This window comes from Eimeria tenella, genomic scaffold, assembly GCF_000499545.2.
Source record: "Eimeria tenella Houghton genomic scaffold, Eth_scaff48, whole genome shotgun sequence".
In the NCBI taxonomy this organism is placed as follows: domain Eukaryota; phylum Apicomplexa; class Conoidasida; order Eucoccidiorida; family Eimeriidae; genus Eimeria; species Eimeria tenella.
In genome coordinates, this window is record NW_013543388.1 from 97,540 (window position 1) to 114,999 (window position 17,460).

The window sequence follows — 17,460 nt, forward strand, 5'->3', positions numbered from 1 at the left end:
GGCTTCTCAGGGCCCCCCAACAGCCAAGGCCTCCCGTTAATGCAGGTTGTGCTTAAATGCACTCTGGTCTTGCTTTATGGGGAACTACATAAATTTAGTCTACATAAAGCATTACAGTGCATGATCTATTATATGGAGTCCAGGAAAACTCAGCACGTGGCGACGTAAGGTCCAGGGGTCTCTCCTGCGCGCCAACAAAATAGTAGTTGCGGAAAACCACTACTTTCCCCCGTATTTTTGAGTTTTGGCTTGTCCATATTTGGATCCATGAACTGTCATTTTTAAGCTCGACAGTTGCCACCTGCAGTGTTTCTTCGTGGATCTCCGTCCCCATGAACTTGCATACCATCTAAATACCCTATGAGATCTAATGTCGAATGTTACGGAGGTGTGGAACAGTGAAACAGTCAGGTTGCTGCCACACGAGTCTCACCTCTGCCCCAACGGCCTCCCGTCGGAGTGTACGTACACCCCATTTTGGGACCGTTCATTTCGTTCGGGTTCCTTGTTGGGTTGCGGCAGCACCAGCGGGTGCAGTATAGTGTATCGAGGCAGAAGCCCTGAGCCTAGTTCTCTGTTGACTTGTTACTTGGGGGGCTTCAAGCTGCACGATAGGTCTCTCCCACTTGGCCGCATTTCTAAGAAAACATTCAATCCCCTGCTCGAGGTGGAGGTGGTGAACGCGGTCGGAGTTTGCTATTTTGACCAGCTGCTGTCGGATCACCCTCTTTGTCTTTGCCTGCAGCCAAGTTGCTGCTGCTGCAGTGGAAAGCTTCCCACAGACCCCGACCCCTACAGCCTGCGCGGCGATGGCAAAAAAGCAGCAGCTGCAGCAGCAGCAGCAAGAAGCAGGCGTGTTACAGTGCTTGAAGAATATGTTCCGTACGGCGCATTACAAGAGGTAGCTAAGCATGGAAGGCGTACCCCGGTCCTTGTGCTGCCGTGTGGTGCAGCACACAGCGCCCTCGAGTTGGTAGCAATATCCCATAAAGTCGGCGACGTTGTTTATACGCGAGGGCTCCCCCGCAATATCAGGAGCCAACAGTACAGAGGGGAACGCGGATCGGACAATGAGAGCCGCGAAAGAAGGATAAGAAGAGTGAGGCACGGCATTAGCAGCAGTAGCAGCAACAGCCGAAGCAGCAGCACCGGCAGCGATCAGTCCTTGGAAGGGGAGTCTGGTAGTGACAGCTTTGGCCTTTCTGAATGGGAGACGTCTATGCAAGCAGCTGGATGCTCGCTGGGTCTTGAAGGGCGTCGGCTTGCGGAGTTGCATCCCAACGTATTTCAGTGGACTCGTGGGGAAGGCCAGCGTCTGCGTCGTGACGGCACTGCTAGCTGCGAGAAGCAAAACAGCAGCAGCAGCTGTTGCTGTTGCTTTTGTTGCTGGTGTCCCATGGGGGACGAAGCGGATAAAATAGGATCAGCAAGAAACATATACGCACGCGGAGATGCCCGTCACGCCCCCGACCTCGTCGACACCATCAAGCCCAAAGAATCCGTTGTATCTGAGAGGGTATTGGAGGTGCGCACAGACGACAAGCACCCTTTTATTAAGCTTGTCTATGCCAGGAATTCTAGGGGTTTGTACGTAGCGAGGCTAAGGTACGACGAGGACGACTTCGATCCTGCAGAAGCTACGGAAGCGCTCAAAGCAGCAACGCGCAGGCAGCAAGGGATACAGGGGTCCCAATCTGAGACGGATATACGTGGTTGGCTTCAGGATGGAGGCTTAAGGCGGCAGCTGAAAGTGGAAGTGTTGCATGACGCGCCTTATGGCTACCGGGTGCCACGCCAGGAGGGAGGTCGGGCTCGACACAAAGACAGGGAAGCTGGCGTCCTACGTTTTGGGGTCCCCAAGCAAATTCCAGCCCATCCAACAGTAATCAACATCGCCGTGAGCCCTGCCGATGTTGGTGAAGCTGCACTGCTCTACAGCTCGCAGTACGTGAGCCTCTGGAGAGCCGAGGAGGCGCGAGTACGTCAGCACTGACTATCCAAGTAGGCGAGTACCTTTATGTAACCAACTAAACCCGAGTTTCATCCTTGATTGCATGAAGGCGCTTAGCAACGTAGCGACATACGGATGCAACGGCAACCGTTGTGTTTTGAGAGTTTCCCCTGCTGTTTCAGCTCAAATATTTGTTTGATGTTGGTTGCTTTGGCGCCAATATATTTGCTGATTGAGCCTGTGCTATTTCGAATTCTGTAGATGGAAGTGCCCGCGCCCGTTTCTCTCTCTGTGGTCACTCGAAACATCAAGCGGGCGTCTCGGCCGTCTATGCGATACAGACACCGCGCTGTTCTTGCTGACCCAGCTGCGGAGGCCTTCCAAACCCTTTGCTATTTACCCCACCAACGCCAAACTCTTCTTTTGGGGAGCGAAAATCTCTGGGCTTTGGACCTCAGGGTTGGTTTTAAAAGCGTCGTTACACATTTCAAAAGCATCTCCCACTTTTAGAGTCATCAGATGCAGCTCCGTTGCAACTCTTTATACTGCTACGGAGCGCTTACCTCTAGTGTTGCAACGGATGCTAGCTGCGTGCTGTTGAGATAAGACAAGGATACTACTGCCGCTGCCATTTTTTTGAGATTTAAGATCTATATCTTCTGGCATACGGAAGTCGAGGCTTCACTGGAGCTGGACTTTGTGAAATGTTGGCTGGATTCAGGCAAAGGGGATGACACGGCTTTTCCCCGCGTTGCATGCACCGACGCACAGTAGCACTCTGCAGTGCATTGCGGAGACGCTGTACGCACCATGTACAGCCAATTCGACCTACCACACGACATTTACTGCTTTGGCTCCTCACCCAGTCCATCCCTTCCTCCTTGCCGCAGTCCACGATGCTACAGAGTCCATTTATCTCTTTGATGTGAGGGCGATGCATGAGCCCCTCACAGTTGTTGGCCTCCCCACAGTCCGCAAGGTGAGCTCCGCATTTCGCGGCATCTTGTGAAGACCCCTAAAGGTGGTATTAAGGTTTTTTCCGCAGGTGAAAGAGCATAAACAGCAGCTATCAGGCACTCCTCGAGTAGTAGTCTAGCTGATCACGGCAGGCTACTCTGAGCAGCCGCAAATTCGGCTTGCGTTATTTTCTTTGCAGATGGGTTCCAGATATCGCAGTTTATTGTGGCACAGCAGCACTGACAAGTGGGCTCAAGCAGAACACCTGGAGTCCATGAGGGCTACTCGTCTATCTAGTGATAATGCCCGCAAGGCTGCCTTCACTTTTGGAGCATGCGCTGCACATCATGACCCTTCCTACACTCACGACCTCCTTGCTGCGTTCTCTTGGAAAAGCGACGACGTGGTCTGCAGCGCGCTTCGAGTACACCCTGCTTTCTGCCCTCGCGACCCGATGCAGCCTTTCGGCACTTCAAGCCGCGAGGAACTTCCCCAAAGCATCCACTTCGGGGGGTCGGGGGTCTCAGCTACGAGGCAGGACCATCCGCGCCTGCACAACAAACGGCCTTATTTTGAAGCCTCGCCACTAGAGGCCGTAAAGCGGAGCTGTCTTCCAACAGTCATAAACAGAGAGGCAGTGGAGGTTTCGTGGCAAGTGAGTATCTCACTAATAGTGTGAATGCAGGTAATGAGTTCACTTGTCTTACATAATCCAAATGCAGGTGGGCAAACCCAGGCACAACTTGTGCATCTTTACCCAGCCCGTGGTGTGCAATGGGTCTGCATGCGACTGCAGGCAGAAGTTTCAATGTTTCCCCGTGTCAGCTGGGGCCTTGAAAACCGGGAGCGTTGCAGCTCCATCCCATCTAAGACTCCTATTGGTTCTCCTTGGACCCAACAGAGGCCGTTGCAGGTGACTGTAGATGAACATGCGGCCACCGCTACTTTCCATGGGTATGCAGGGGCGTGTCTTTTTGAGTTGCCAATAACGGGGGAGACACGACAAGCACTCGCTCATGAAGGCCATCAACAACCAACGCGAACTGTCCGCTGCAGCGTATGCGGGAGCCGCAACCCACTGGCGTTGGCAGCAGCCTGGAGCATTAGTAGCAGAACTACATTCTGCAGGAACTGCTTAGCCCCCATCAGCCACGCTGTAAGTGTGTCCAAAGAATCAACGGGCTCCCTCGTTGTCCTCTCTGCGCTAACCACCAGCGGCCGTCTCACGTGCAGGCCCTTAACACTAAATGACCCAGTGCTAAGGCTGAAATTGCAGAATCGCTGCCGCCTGTACTCAAAATTGGCAAGGCGGCAGCGGTTCAAGAGGAAGGAGGACCAGGAAGCGTTTAGTGCTTTCGGTGTTGAGCCAGGCAAGTCCCCGCAAGCTAGTGAGCCCTCAGAGGCTCTGGCTGCCCTCCTGTCCTTCCATACTCGTCGATTTTCCCGCGAATATCCCTGCAGTATAGCAAGTGGTAAAGGCAGCATAGCTACTTATAAGCCGTCCGGTCATCAGGCCGTACACGTTCTACTAAAACATCTGCACGCTAATTTGAACGAAAAGCGGGTCTTGCCCCAAAGGATTTCGGTATTGCTGCTACAAGCGCAGCTGCAGCAGACTTTGCAGCGGGAGCTACTATTCCGTGCTGCGGTAAAGCTGCAGCGCAGTCAGCAGCTGCATCTGCTGCGTCGAGTTTCTTTTGAGGACCACTTGGTGCCATGCGAAGAGGTAGCTGGCGCGCTCTTGGGCGCTTTGAGGCTAGGCTTGGTGGCAATGAAATTCAGCGGACTCTGGCCGCGAAGGCTTGCTTCGTTTGCTTTCTGTGATTCGGGAGCCTTCGGCATACACAGGCCTGCATTTATCACGGAGGCCTACGACCCTGAGCCTGTCGTTCAGGTGCTTCTAGCTAGCCGAAATCTTGATGCGTACCTAAACGGAACTGCAGAAGGTCACCCCACAGAGTCAGGGAAAGCAAAGGACCTCCAGGATGATGAGCAACGAGCAAGTACAGAGGGAGAAGCGGATCAAAACAGCTATATGTTGTCGTTAGCAGGCTCGGAGCATTCCCAGTCCCTCCTTTCTTCGGACTTTAACGGCAAGGTTCCTTCCAGTGGCGGCTACTTACCAGAGAACGAAGAGCCCCAAAGATTTGACATCGCATCAGCTGCCAGAGAGTTGCTGGAGACAGAGCCTGAGGAGCCGGGCTTTACAGCAGTAACGGAAATTTCCGCGCTACCCTTCTCTACATCCAGGAGCCGTGCGGTTTTCCGCTACGCTGTAGAGGCTGTGGAAGCCTTGAGCTATGTGACGCCTGGAAGAAGTCTCTTGCAGTTAAGAGACGAAGGCACTGTTCTTCTGCATGACGTACTGATGGCGGTTCAGATGTGGCGTGACGGAGTGCTGACAGATGCTCAGGTTCTGAGCTTATTGTGTCACTTCACAATTAGCAGGCCTTGTACAACCGGTATCTTAGACATGCAAAGAACCACTTTGCCATTGAGTGTCCCTGTGGCTCGCTCCCCTCAAGAAGCTCTAAAGACCGCTATGGAAGTGGCACAAGGGTCGCATCTACAAAGTGTATTCAACTCCACAAGGCGTGCAAACGACGGTGTTCTTAATAAGCCGACTGTAGGGCCGGAGGAAGCGTATGCATGTCCTTCTTTGGAAGCAAATGAGTCACCCGGCGGATTATCTACGGGCGGGACAGGGGAGATCAAGAATGAATTCTGGAAAGTATCAAACCCTGCACTGGCTCCAGCTGTGCTGTGTTGTTGCAAAGTCCTGCTTCAGCATCACTGTGATGTGCATGCATGTACTGTGGGAGATCAACCAGCGTGGCCAATGCCTGGAGGGGACTATAGGGGGGTTTTGTACCCGCATACTGACGGTGTCCAAGCCTTATTGGAGGTGCTTAAGTCACAGTTCAGAAATTATCGAGCAGAAAATCGATGTGGCGATGCAGTTAGGCATGCCTGCTTTATCCCGCAGGCCATCGTGGATGAGCTGGCGGAGGCCCTGTTTCTGACGCACGAGGTGCTGTTGCTACCAGTAGGGGACTACAAAGCACTTGAACCGTGCCACCAGCCCACAAAGGTGTCCTGCTGTGGCTCAGAAGGCCCTACGAGTAGCTCTGCAAATGATTTAGCCTCAGTAGAAAATCCAAGCCGTCGCTGTAGTGGCCACCAAAATTTGCCGAGGAACGAAAGGAACTTCGATGCTGGGGTTCCTCAGCTGTTCACTCAGAAAGTTGGAGGCTCATCTGCAATTGATGTGACTTCACCGAAATGCCCTTTGGCTTCCCCTTGGATCCCTTCTTATTGCATTTCGCGCCATCTGCACACCTTCTCGCGAACAGATACATTGACTGCAGAAGACGACCACTTGCAGCAGGAACTCCAACAGTACGCGTGGCGAGATCTGCTGCAACATCAGCAGATGACACAAATGGCCAATGCTGCTCGCCCTGGCGATTTCGCCGAGCAGCACTTTTCGCGGTACCCGAGCAGCCCAACCCTACGCCTGCCGCAGTCCATGAGATGCCGCCTCCCTGACCATGTTCTTCAGGGCCTGGCCCACAGCAAATGGGGACGACTGCTCTGTGGCATCGCTGTTAATGACGTACTAATAGCGGACATTCTCTCGCATTGGGATGTCTCTGCAGTTCAGAGGATGCGCGGGACCGCAGAAACGCAGCGCCAGGTAGAAAGGCGCACTGAGCTAGATCGTGAGGATGGCAGACCTAGCCGCCGAAAAGGTGCACTAACGGCTGTGGATGACTTGCCGAGAGACCCGGCAGGCAGAGTGTCTGATGAGCTCTGCAGGCTACTGGGGTTGCTACCACAAACGCCTTTGCAGTATTCCTTGTTCGTTAGCGTGCAGGAGCGGCAGCAGGAGCAGCGCCGCGTCCAGGCAGAGCGGCAACAGCTGCTCGAAAGCATTGCTCAGGCGATGCGCCGACGAGCGTAAGCGGGCATGGAACGTCTGTCACAGTTTTTAAAATGAAATGCAGCATGGAAGGCTGGAACAGCCAAGGAAGCCGACCTCTGCGGCGTCGTGTAACGAGGAAGGGCGACCAGCATAGACTTATTTTCCGTAGTTGTCAATTTGCCGTTTTGTGCCCACCTAAGTAGGGTAGCCACATTTTACTACTACTGCCACTGCGCTCCTGCCGTATGCGCTTCCGTGTGTTTACTTGCACTGAAGTGCATGCGTGTAATGAATGCAAAGTTGCAGGGACACTGTCCGTACGGCACGATATCAAAGATAGTAGTGGTTGTCATGACGCTGTGCCTAGGTGATTCGACCCTCCGAAACGGTGGATTTTTAGTACGTGCAGTCAACGACATGGTTGTCACTGTGCTGCCCTACGGCGCTCAATATAAATTCGAGTTCTTCGTACGTGATGTCTCGGCCGAGTCATGCTGGCAAGTACTATCATGCACAGGCCTTTTAGAGGCTGGCGGCGGGTAGAGAAAAGCTTGGGACACTAAGCCCTAAGACTGATTTAGCATAGTGCATACATGTGCGTGAATTTGCGGTGGTTGATCTCGTGGAAGTGTAGGGCTGGCAACATTGCCTTTAGGGGGTGCCGCTAAATCGTGGACCAAAATTAAGCCTCAAGTCAACCTTCCTAATATACGAGGATTGAAATCCAAATACATCACAGAAGGCCTACCCTTAGTGGTTTGAATTCGGCGACAGCACACCGGCTGTTGTTGACGATGGCAGTCCCGCCGCCCATGCTCTGTTACCGCAAGGAAAGGAACCTTTCCTCGAAGCTAACATCAGAAGAGTCTCTGTTCTGCGTGCACAAAAACATTCAATAGTCTAGAAAGTGTTTTGGTATCCCAAAGTTCAGTTGCTGGCTCTCTGCCTGGGATATCTTGGTTTTCCATGTGCCATTGACCTCCCACCTACGCTTTCACTGGGTCGAAGAGACAGCCACTGCAAAACACTTCGGATATTTTTCGCGTGGTGAGGGCTAAAACTGCAACTGCAATACTTGCATGTCTCGCTGCCCAAAGACTGGATGAAAAGTGCCTTTGGGACTATTCCTTTTGTGAGTGCTTGGCTAAAGTCGATGGCTGAGCGCTCAACGGGCTATCCAAATCCCCTTGTTTACGCTGTTTCACGCTACTTTGTTTGGGCGACCAACATTTCCTGTAACGCCTTTCTGGTCAGTTGCTCACAGGATAGGCCATCGGCTGCCCACCATCTCGATATTCTTGCCGGCGCTGTTAGTGGCAAGGTCTGGAATATTGAAAAGAAATTATTTGTTGTATAGAATTGCAGTTAACAACTCTCTTCCTGGCAGTTATCTGCGGGGTCCCTCAGGGAGTTGCCATGACCGCTCTGCGTTCCCATCTACAGTTTAGTTTGTACGTAGTCCCGTTTTGGCGATGGTACAGCCTTACTACGAATCCAAGCGCCACATTAAACATCTAAGAGCAGCACAACTCATACTACTACACGTGAGAGTTAAGTGTAGCACAAGTTGGAGAACCTTACAGTGCAGCCTAACTTCGTCACCTAGCTCGATGACTGGAGAATTCCTCAGAGTCCCCAAACATTCCTGCTTTGTAGATTATTAATTGTGATTGAGACGTGTTCAAAGTAGAGTTTCCTCTCTTTACTAGCGAAACCTCACTCCATGCGCAGCATGCACGTGACACACTGCCGCTCATCCAAAGAAGCAGCCATTTTGGCCGCTAACAGCAAAATGCCCTTAATTCTCAATACAGAGCACTGCACTAATTGATCTGGGAGTTTTTAAAGAGTATCTGGATTGATTTTACACTCGAGCTCACCACGTTGCTGTGCATTGAGCACCAACCTTGTCGTTGGTCTGGCACGCAAGGGCTGCAGTCTTCACAAGTTCGTACTTTCCCGGGAATAAAATTTTGAAGTAACCGAGTAATTGTCTAGCTGCAGCAGCTACGTGATCCATGCGAGTTCCGAGTCTTTAGGGCCTTATTCCACGTTCGCTTCAGTGGGAGCCCAGAAGCCTTGTTTACATGCCTTGTCTGCACCTTTTGATCTTGAGCCCCAACATTAAACATGGCCACGCGAATAGGAGGGCTCCCTATTCGTGTTGGATCACTGAGGAGGCAACTGATCCCACCCGTATGTAATTCATTTGCACGGTTGCACAGTTCGACGAGCCCATTCGTAGCATGCAACTGCCTGCTGCCTTTTCTTCCCAATGGAGGACTCTCTGGTTCTGAAACCTCCTGTACTGGGGTAGGGATGAGGCTTTTTTCTACCAAGGGGAAAATGACGGATGAGGCTGGAGCCCAGTCAGTGGAGGAGCAGCGGGAGCCAGCATCCACCACACACGCTGCAAGTGAAGAATCAGCGCATCCTAATGACACTGAGGGTCCGACCGAGGCTCCGTCTAGTTTTTTGTTGGACGAAGTATCTGCTGGTGATCTCAGCGACTGCCCGCCAGCTCTCCACGAGTTCGTTTTCACTAATCCAAATCCCTTTCCCTTCTCGGTGGACCCCGAAGCGTTGGAGCCTTCCCAAGTCAAGGAGGTTGTGAACCTATTGCTTGGAAGTAACCACTCAACACGTATCCGTGATAATGTGTATTCTGAGCGTTCTAGGTGGTGTTCCGGGGCAGTTTCACAAACAGACCCAGGTGAAAGGTGGTTGCAGTACCCTGAGCCCAATGTTCTCTGGCCAAATCCACTTTTGCACAACCACAGGCTTCAGCCCTTTACTTGCACATCAACTGACGCTGTCGGGCCCATTCAGGTTGTTTCAGGGGCCAAGCATGCTGATAAAGTGGACAACGATACAACTAGTGGTCGACATGCCCCGTCAGATGGTGTGGAGGGCGTTTCAAATCACTCCGCGCGCATCAACGAACTACAGTTGCGTGTAAACAGAATTCGCCTTGAGCAATTGTGGAAACATTTAGGCGTCTATGGGACGTCGTGGGACGAAATAGACGAGGTGTATCTCAGATTTAGACAGCAACTAGAACGCCGCAAAGAGAGGTGGGATAGCAGGAAACAGCAAATCCTTGAATACGCAGGTGCTGTGTGCTCCAGGAGAGTTCGAGCACAAAGAACAGAATTTCTCAGGTCCGCAGGGGTTGAGTTGGAAGCTTTCGATGACGAAACAAAAGAACAGCTACTCGTCCCTCGTTCTCTCTTTAGGCGAGCTACGCGCAAGTACGCAGATGTTTTGCATACATTAAGTTTCTTGTTTCTTGATGCCCCGAGGTCTCCGTAGATTTCGTTAGGATATACTACCTTAGCGAGGATGTAGAGAGTAGACATAGGGACATGCAAGAGGTGCACGTTTCACACTCAGAATGGTCCGCTGCTTCATTTTTGACAGTTTATTTGCTCTGTGTAACCCTCTTACCAGCTTTTATGAAAACACGTCTGTTGAGCTTGATGAACTGTCACCCTGCGCGTGTTGGGTTGTATTTCTTCAGATTGTACTACAAGTGGCACGATGCGTACTTCGCTCCATGGAGGCCCGGAGGACTTCAGTCTGTGCTGAAGGCACACGTGACTCTGCGGATGTTGCAGCGTGAAACAAATGAACGCCTTTTGCATCTTGAATTTGCGGGTATGTCACGGAGGGTGTCAACTGGTTTGGTGCAGAGTGAAGCACGCGGCACCGCAGCTCTTGTAGATACTCCAAAAGGTTCTGAGAATGAACAACACGTGGAGCAAAAGCTGCTGCGCATTCTTAGACAACAGCACGTTAGGAGGCCTGTGGGAAGCAGAGGCGCAGACAAACTGGGTATAACGTCAAATACTGGCGATGCACAAGCAGTAGGGGAAAAGTCCACTGAGACAACCGAAGCGAATGAGCAAAACTGGGATTTTACGGGTGTTGGGCGCCGCTGGCGGCGGCACAACCGCTTAGTAGATTTTGATGCAGTGAAAACCTGACGCAAACGACTCCTTTGCAATATTTCAGCATTAAGCAGTCTTTTTGCTGCGCACATCAGAGCGATGCGAGTGGCATATTCAGTTTGAAGTATGATGGATGTGTACCAAAAAATAAGCAGATCACCTGCCCTGAGGTGCAAACTGTAATTTGTAGCTTGGCGATTGTCTAGACGCCGAATTATCCCCTGAGGCGGTTGTACAAACACCAATTAGGTCACCCCCCTTGGCTTTCGACGGACGCAGTACTGTGCATAGAGTTGTTCTGTAGATGCCTGAAGTTCCTGTTGTATGCATCTCATGTGAAACCAAGAGTAGCTCAAGGTACCACGACCACTTCCCCGTGCCCTGAAGGCCGCCGGGAAGTGGTCGTGACATTTTATGCCTCGATTATGTCCCCAAAGTACTTAATTCTTACAACATATTACCCAAATCTCGAGCGGAAACTAACCGAGGAAACTGCGCAGGAAGAATTTCGAGTACGAGTGCATTGTAGATCAATCGAGCGTGCGCAGATGGCACTTTCCGCTAGACTAGGCAAAGCCTAAACTGGAACAAGCTTTCTAACTGCGGAAGGCGGTACGCATAAGAATGAGCAACACTAATGGACTACATGCCGTAATAGGGAAGTTCAGTAACTCCAATGGCCTGTTGCTTTACGTTCTTTATATGGCAACTCGTCCAGCTACCGCTGCAAAATCTCGTGAGTACGAACTTTTCGCCCTAGACCGCTTGAATCCGTGCATTTTCTGCAGTATCCTTCTCGAAGCTCTCCTTCCTCGAGCACCACTAGCTTGCGCTATTCTCTACCCATGGATTTCTGAGCCGTAATCCTAGGACCTTGGGCAGCACATAGATGAAGCAGTAGCAGTTACCTAAGGACTTCTTTATGCTTGCCTTATTCCTTGTTTTGCGTGTGATTTACAAGTCAAATTTCAACTTCAGGGAATGCTGCTCCGCATTTACGGAAGGAGACTTCTATATGTTTTCCAGGGAAAAGAAGAAATGCCACTATCGCCCAGTTGCTTTTCATATTGGGATAAAAATTCATGCATCTTTCCCTAAAAAGCGCTGTTTGCATGGGCTTACCATCCTAGATATTTGTATTCAGCGAAAGCTACATCGAACGGCAAAGTGTTGAGTCACGAAATACTCTGCAATATAGTTCTCCTCTTGAGGTTTTGAGCAATATGGTGCAAGCTTTACACGCTATTACTACCCTAAATGACGGAAGCAAATACTCAATCGTCTATAAGTACAGTTTCATGATTTGATGTCGGGAGCGAAGCACGTGCCCGCCTCACAGTACTTTTCGAAGCAAGACGGAAACGAACGGAGGCGCTTAGTGATTAAAAATCCCGGAAGCTTAGACAATTGAGTGAAACAAAATGCCTGGTTTTTTATTAAACATGGTTTGCATACAAGCATATGAAAATATTCACGGTGTACACACCCTGTAGTCCTCAAGCATCGCTCGGGAGCCGCTCTCCCCTCCAGAAGCAGCCTCTATGTCCACAGTTAAGAGCGGCCATATATCAACTTCGTTATCTTCCATCAGCTCAAATATATAATGGTTTTGCGTTTTGTAGTCAGCTACAATGCATGCCTCCCTCGCCACGTAACTTCGAAGTAGACCTTTCACTGTCGTTGCTTCTGTCTGTCAACTGAAGTCTTGCAGTTTGACGTGTGACAGTGGACAGAGTTCCAACTCGCCATGCTTTGGCCACACGTCTGAACAATATAGTTAAAATGCAATGAGTGGAAAGCAGTTCAGACCGAGTGCTCTCCCTGGCCCTGCGCCCACGGCGGACAGCCCGAAAATGACAGAGGCGAGGCCCCAAACCCCAAGGAAAGACTTGGATGAGGCTCCCAGGCAGAAGAATTCCGAGTCGGATTATAGCCACGTGTGGAGAGGCGGCTCGAGCCCTTCGGCTGACCGCGGAAACGGGCATCCCGGAAAATCTCGGCGAATTTTCGCCGTGGCTGCCCTTGCAAGCTTCATCGCTGGGTTTTTGCTCGTGTCTTCTGGATGGATTGGCGGCACACCGAGGGTAAAGGGGAAATTCTGGCGCAAGGAGACTAAATTTCTCGGAGGGGCGAACACGCCAAACCGGGACCTCTCTACCGAAAACGGTGCAGCAGACGAACTGGAACATCCCCTGCAAGCTCAAGAGCTTCAGCAGTTTCAGGATCACCAGCAACATCTTGAGCCTTTGGAAGCTCAGGATGTTGAAGAGCAGGAGGAAATCAGTGCACCATTGCAACAGCAGGACCCAGGACAGCCTGAGGAAGGCGAGCAGCAGCCTGAGTCTTCGGAGGTTCAGGACCACGAGCAAGAGCTTGATCCTTTGCAGCCACAGGAAACCCAGCGGCTTGGTGAGAACGAGGCTAACGCTGAGTCGCTTCAGTCGTTGACGGAAGAGCAACCGCGAGATCTCCAGAGCCCCCAAGAACAGGAGCCCGAGCCAGCTCAGGAGCAGCTGGAGCCGTCTGATGCTCAGCAGCCAGAGACAACTCCTCCGGCTTCTGGGAAGAGCCCTCCACCGGTTGAGTACTATTTCCAATACAGTGCAACTGATGGGGGAGAGGCTAGGACTGGTGAGACGTTGTGGGGTGCAAAAGGTTCGGAAGCATCTTCTTTGGACTTTTCTTCCAAGGGAGAAGAGCTTGCAGTGGAGGTCTCCGTTGTCCCTGACGGTGTTTCCCCAGAAGGTGATGAAATGCTTGATACCGATGGTGGAAATTCCGGTGTTGAGGAGACAGGAGAGGGGAACCAGCCGGATCTTGGCCTGCAGGAGAGTCCGTTGACGGCTGTGATGGCCTTTAATAAGTTTGTCGAAAGTGTCAGTCCGTCTGTGGAGCGTGCTTTTGTTGACCAGTACACATACGAGCCTCTCAGGACCTCGCAAGAGAGAAATACTGCGTCCTATATCAACCACCTCGTAGAATTAGTACGTTCAGTGGCACCGGGGGAGAATGCGCAGCCCCACGAGCAAGCAGTGCATACGGTAAGGGAAGCTCTCATGCTGTCGCTGCTAGAGGCGACTACGACTCGTATTATGGATTTGGAGGAGCGGAGACGACTGTTTTCTGGAGCTGCAAGTGTGGATCCCTCCTTGGAGCCTTCTCAAAGCTTGAATGGCTCTGCAGGCTCTCCGAATACTGCAGCGGTATCCGTCGAAGATTTGGACTCAACACCTGTAAAGTTCTCGTTTTTCTTAAAACGTCTCAGCAATTATGTAGGCGGCCTTAACGAGATTATACTGATTGCCGAAGCGTTAGAAGACGAGCGGGAGAAGACAAACCAGCAAAAATATGTCGCCAAAAATGAGGCTACTAAACTAGCTAGCTTTCTTGGCGGTACTATCATACAATTTTTGGATGATCGGGAAGTCCCCTTCAAGATGCTAGATTACTTCGAAACAACAGTCGGCCATATTCTAGCTCGGTCCAATGTGGGGCCGAAGTCTGCTAGTCCCGAGGCGGCACCGTGGTATGAGTTCCTGAGCACTTACGGGTGCTCACAGGAGGTGTTAGAGAGGGCTCAAGTAATGTACGACGAATTTGGAATCCTGGGGGTAGTAGGTGACTTTCTGCGCGTTTTTTCCAAATCTGTAAACGACATGAGAGAAGCTCCTCACCACGATATCCAGTATTTGAGGGAACTAGAGGAGAACTGGAAAGGAGGTCAGGTCGAGGAGCTTTTCAGCAATATGAAAAATAATGAAGAAGACGGCAGAGCCAACGCGCGGAACTACAAAATGTCGGCCTTGAGCCTCGCACAGGAAAAGTTGAGACGGATACCACCTGGAACACACGATGTTGATGCGCAACTTCTTCAGGCGGCAATTGCTCTACTGTGAATTCCCCAACGGCAGCTTTCTCATATGGCCGTGCGTTCGCGTGTCCGCGTATCGTTTTCTCTGTGCTGCTGTGTTTGGTGTCTGTCTTGTCTTTTAATTGCTTGGTCTTTATGCCTTCACTGACGTATGTTTGCGTTTGCACTTATTTGTCCTTCCCCCATCGACATTGTGCCTCACTGTCCCTTATGGGTTATTGTGCGTCTTTCTTTGGGCGTCTGTTTGTCCACAGAGGGATTGAAGGGGACAAATTCTCTTTTGCTCCAGTATGCTCTGGGTGTGGGGTGAAGAATTTGAAATGACGTGCGATGCTTCCTTTTGTATAGTGCAGAATTCGAAGGCCCATTTGTAGTGGTTCCCTTTGCATGATGCAGTATTTGAAGTATTATTTGCATGTCCCCGTTGTATAGTGCTGCGCATTTGTAGTGGTGCACTGAGCTGTAACACAATGAGCTTTACTGCCCCACAAGATCCAAGAATTGTTGAGTGGCCCCAAAGAGAGGTCATTGTCTTACCCAGCAGCGACAGTTAAATGTTCAAGTTTTTTTAATGTTTTATTTTCGTGGACATGACCATGCAGACTAAGGCTTCTTTAACATGATGCTTTTAGAATTACGAACGTAGTACTGTTAGGCTTACAAATGTTTCCGCGGATGCAGTTTGCTGTTGTCTTTGTTGCCGGTACCACCGTTACTGTCTGCAGTCGTAGTTGCCGCTGCTGTGGCAACTGCATTTGATACTGTCTTCCACAAAGTCTCATGAGCGTAGTTGGTTGCCGAGAGTATTTTCTTGCTAGGCGTTCGTTTGAGCTGTCAAACACGGTCACACGCAGTTCAAAGAAGCGCAGTTAGAAACTAGAACGGGGAGGTGTTGCAACAGCTGGCTTAACCTACTGCGGCAACATGTGCTGCTGTCCGGAGAGATCTGTCAGTTTTCTTTCGCTCAAGTGTTTTCCCTCTAATGACTGGAAAAGTGGTTCGCCATTGAAGGTCACAGTGGAGAGAAACCGAAGGACACCGCCCTTGTTAGCAGGGAGAAGGCGAACATAAGCTCTTCCTTTTTGTCTTGCCAGCATTCCCCTTTCTATTCAAACTCACTGCCGCATTTGGTTTGCCTCAGTAGAGGCTACACAATCTTCATGTTGCGGGGTTTACTTCAAAACACAATGTGGACGTATTGTTTTCATTGTCGCCTTTTGCTTCCGCGTTTTATCGCAGCTCCAGGTGGAACGATCCAGTTTGATGACCTGAAGACAGTAAGCCTTCCTGTTTGCTCGCAAGGAATACGCCTGTATGCTTTGGCTGGTCTCCCGTCACTTCAACTGGGCGTACGCGACTCTGACTCCCATTAATTCTCTGGAAATTTAGGAGCCAGGGGAGCTGTCAAGATCCTGGCCCCCACAATACCGAAGGGGCGGCATAGGGAGCTTAGAAAGGGGTCGCTTCTCTGCCGTGCAACCAGCTTCACTACAAAGACGGGAGTGTCTTGCAAAAAGCAAAAGAGGCAGACGCTGCAACTTGCAGATATGCTTGGACTAGGAGCATGGACAGCACCCTGTTGATGCTCCTACATCAACAGGGTGCTGTCCATGCTGACAGGGTGCTGCCTAGTCCAAGCTTATCTGCAAGTGAGAACGACCAGACTTTGGAAATTGTTGTGGTCTTCGTAGCTTTGTTACTCGATGCGTGGCTCTTCTCTAGCGTTATGATACCTTATCTAGTGTACCACGCTCCGTCTGTTTGTCGGCCTGTACCGTGACGTTCCTGTCTGACTAAATTTACCAAGAGTTTTGCGTTGCACTCTCGGCCTGCTGTGACTTCATGGAGCTTTTTTTCTTTGTTTGTGAAAACCCTTCTGCACGTTTCCCCTCGGTCGTGCGTTACTGAGTATGCACGCCCACTAATGAATGGGCCTTTCAAGGTGACAGATGACTGGGCGCAGAAGCGGCCAGTTGCGCAGTTCCTGCTGCTTCACGTAACCACATTGGCACCACCTGTGGCTTGCGGGAAGACTGTTGATCTGAGCCGCCACCAGCGAAAAGTCTTCGCCAGCCAACGCGCTCGTGTGTGCCTTGCTGCGGCTGAGAACAGCTGCTGCTGGCGTCTACAAAATTACAATCTACCCTGCTGGAGCCCGTATCAGAGCCTCCTTTGTAGTACACATTATTCTGTGTCAAGAAGACAACTGTTAATTTCGTTTTGCCTCAAATACCCGAAGTGGTGCAACTAGCCACTCCCCATGGAAGCTCCGGTAAAAACCGGATAAGCAGCAGCAGCTACGCAAATACAAAAAGTTAAGCGCTTGGCATTAGAGGAAGCAGAACAGTTCCACAAGAAAAGGCGTTCAGCACTCTGAAACAAAATTGGTGCTCTCCCTCACAGGACTTTTGCCGTGAGGCCTTAATTTCCTTTACTTATTAAAAATCGTTCCGTTTGTGTTTAATGGTGTTCACCGGTCTCATTTAATGACCAGATATTCATCACCAAACGAAAGATCTAGAAACTTGATGTGTCTTTCCACAAACAACTTCTGAAGAGCATCATCTCTTCAGCTTGTGGTCCCGCGGGTTCTAATTTGCTTGGGCCACTTTGCAGAAATAACTTGAAACCACGAACTTTGTTGGGTGCACACGGGCTGCTCTCCGTGTTTCAAGGCTTTCCCATAAAAGGATTGCATGCCAATATGCGTGGAAGATCAATACACCATATTCTGAAAATATACAGGCGAATAGCATGTACGCCCAATGCATAAGATAAACATATGTATCAACATATATGCTCAAAT

The 17,460-nt window shown here is 50.8% G+C and overlaps 3 protein-coding genes across 3 annotated transcripts; all 3 read left to right on the forward strand.

The window, feature by feature from the left end:
• Positions 1-370: 370 nt before the first annotated feature.
• On the forward strand, positions 371-6,872 carry ETH_00001385 (uncharacterized protein; the record flags this gene model as incomplete). Its single annotated transcript, XM_013377211.1, has 5 exons — positions 371-1,978; positions 2,213-2,410; positions 2,673-2,930; positions 3,108-3,563; positions 3,705-6,872. 5 exons carry the CDS (start codon positions 371-373, stop codon positions 6,870-6,872), a joined length of 5,688 nt encoding a protein of 1,895 aa, XP_013232665.1.
• A 2,091-nt stretch (positions 6,873-8,963) lies between these two features.
• ETH_00001390 (Flap endonuclease 1, related) lies at positions 8,964-10,819 on the forward strand (the record flags this gene model as incomplete). The annotated part of the gene is made up of 2 exons (XM_013377212.1): positions 8,964-10,084; positions 10,354-10,819. 2 exons carry the CDS (start codon positions 8,964-8,966, stop codon positions 10,817-10,819), a joined length of 1,587 nt encoding a protein of 528 aa, XP_013232666.1.
• A 1,751-nt stretch (positions 10,820-12,570) lies between these two features.
• ETH_00001395 (uncharacterized protein) lies at positions 12,571-14,679 on the forward strand (the record flags this gene model as incomplete). The annotated part of the gene is made up of 1 exon (XM_013377213.1): positions 12,571-14,679. The coding sequence occupies one exon, from the start codon at positions 12,571-12,573 to the stop codon at positions 14,677-14,679; it is 2,109 nt and encodes a 702-aa protein (XP_013232667.1).
• Positions 14,680-17,460: the final 2,781 nt, after the last annotated feature.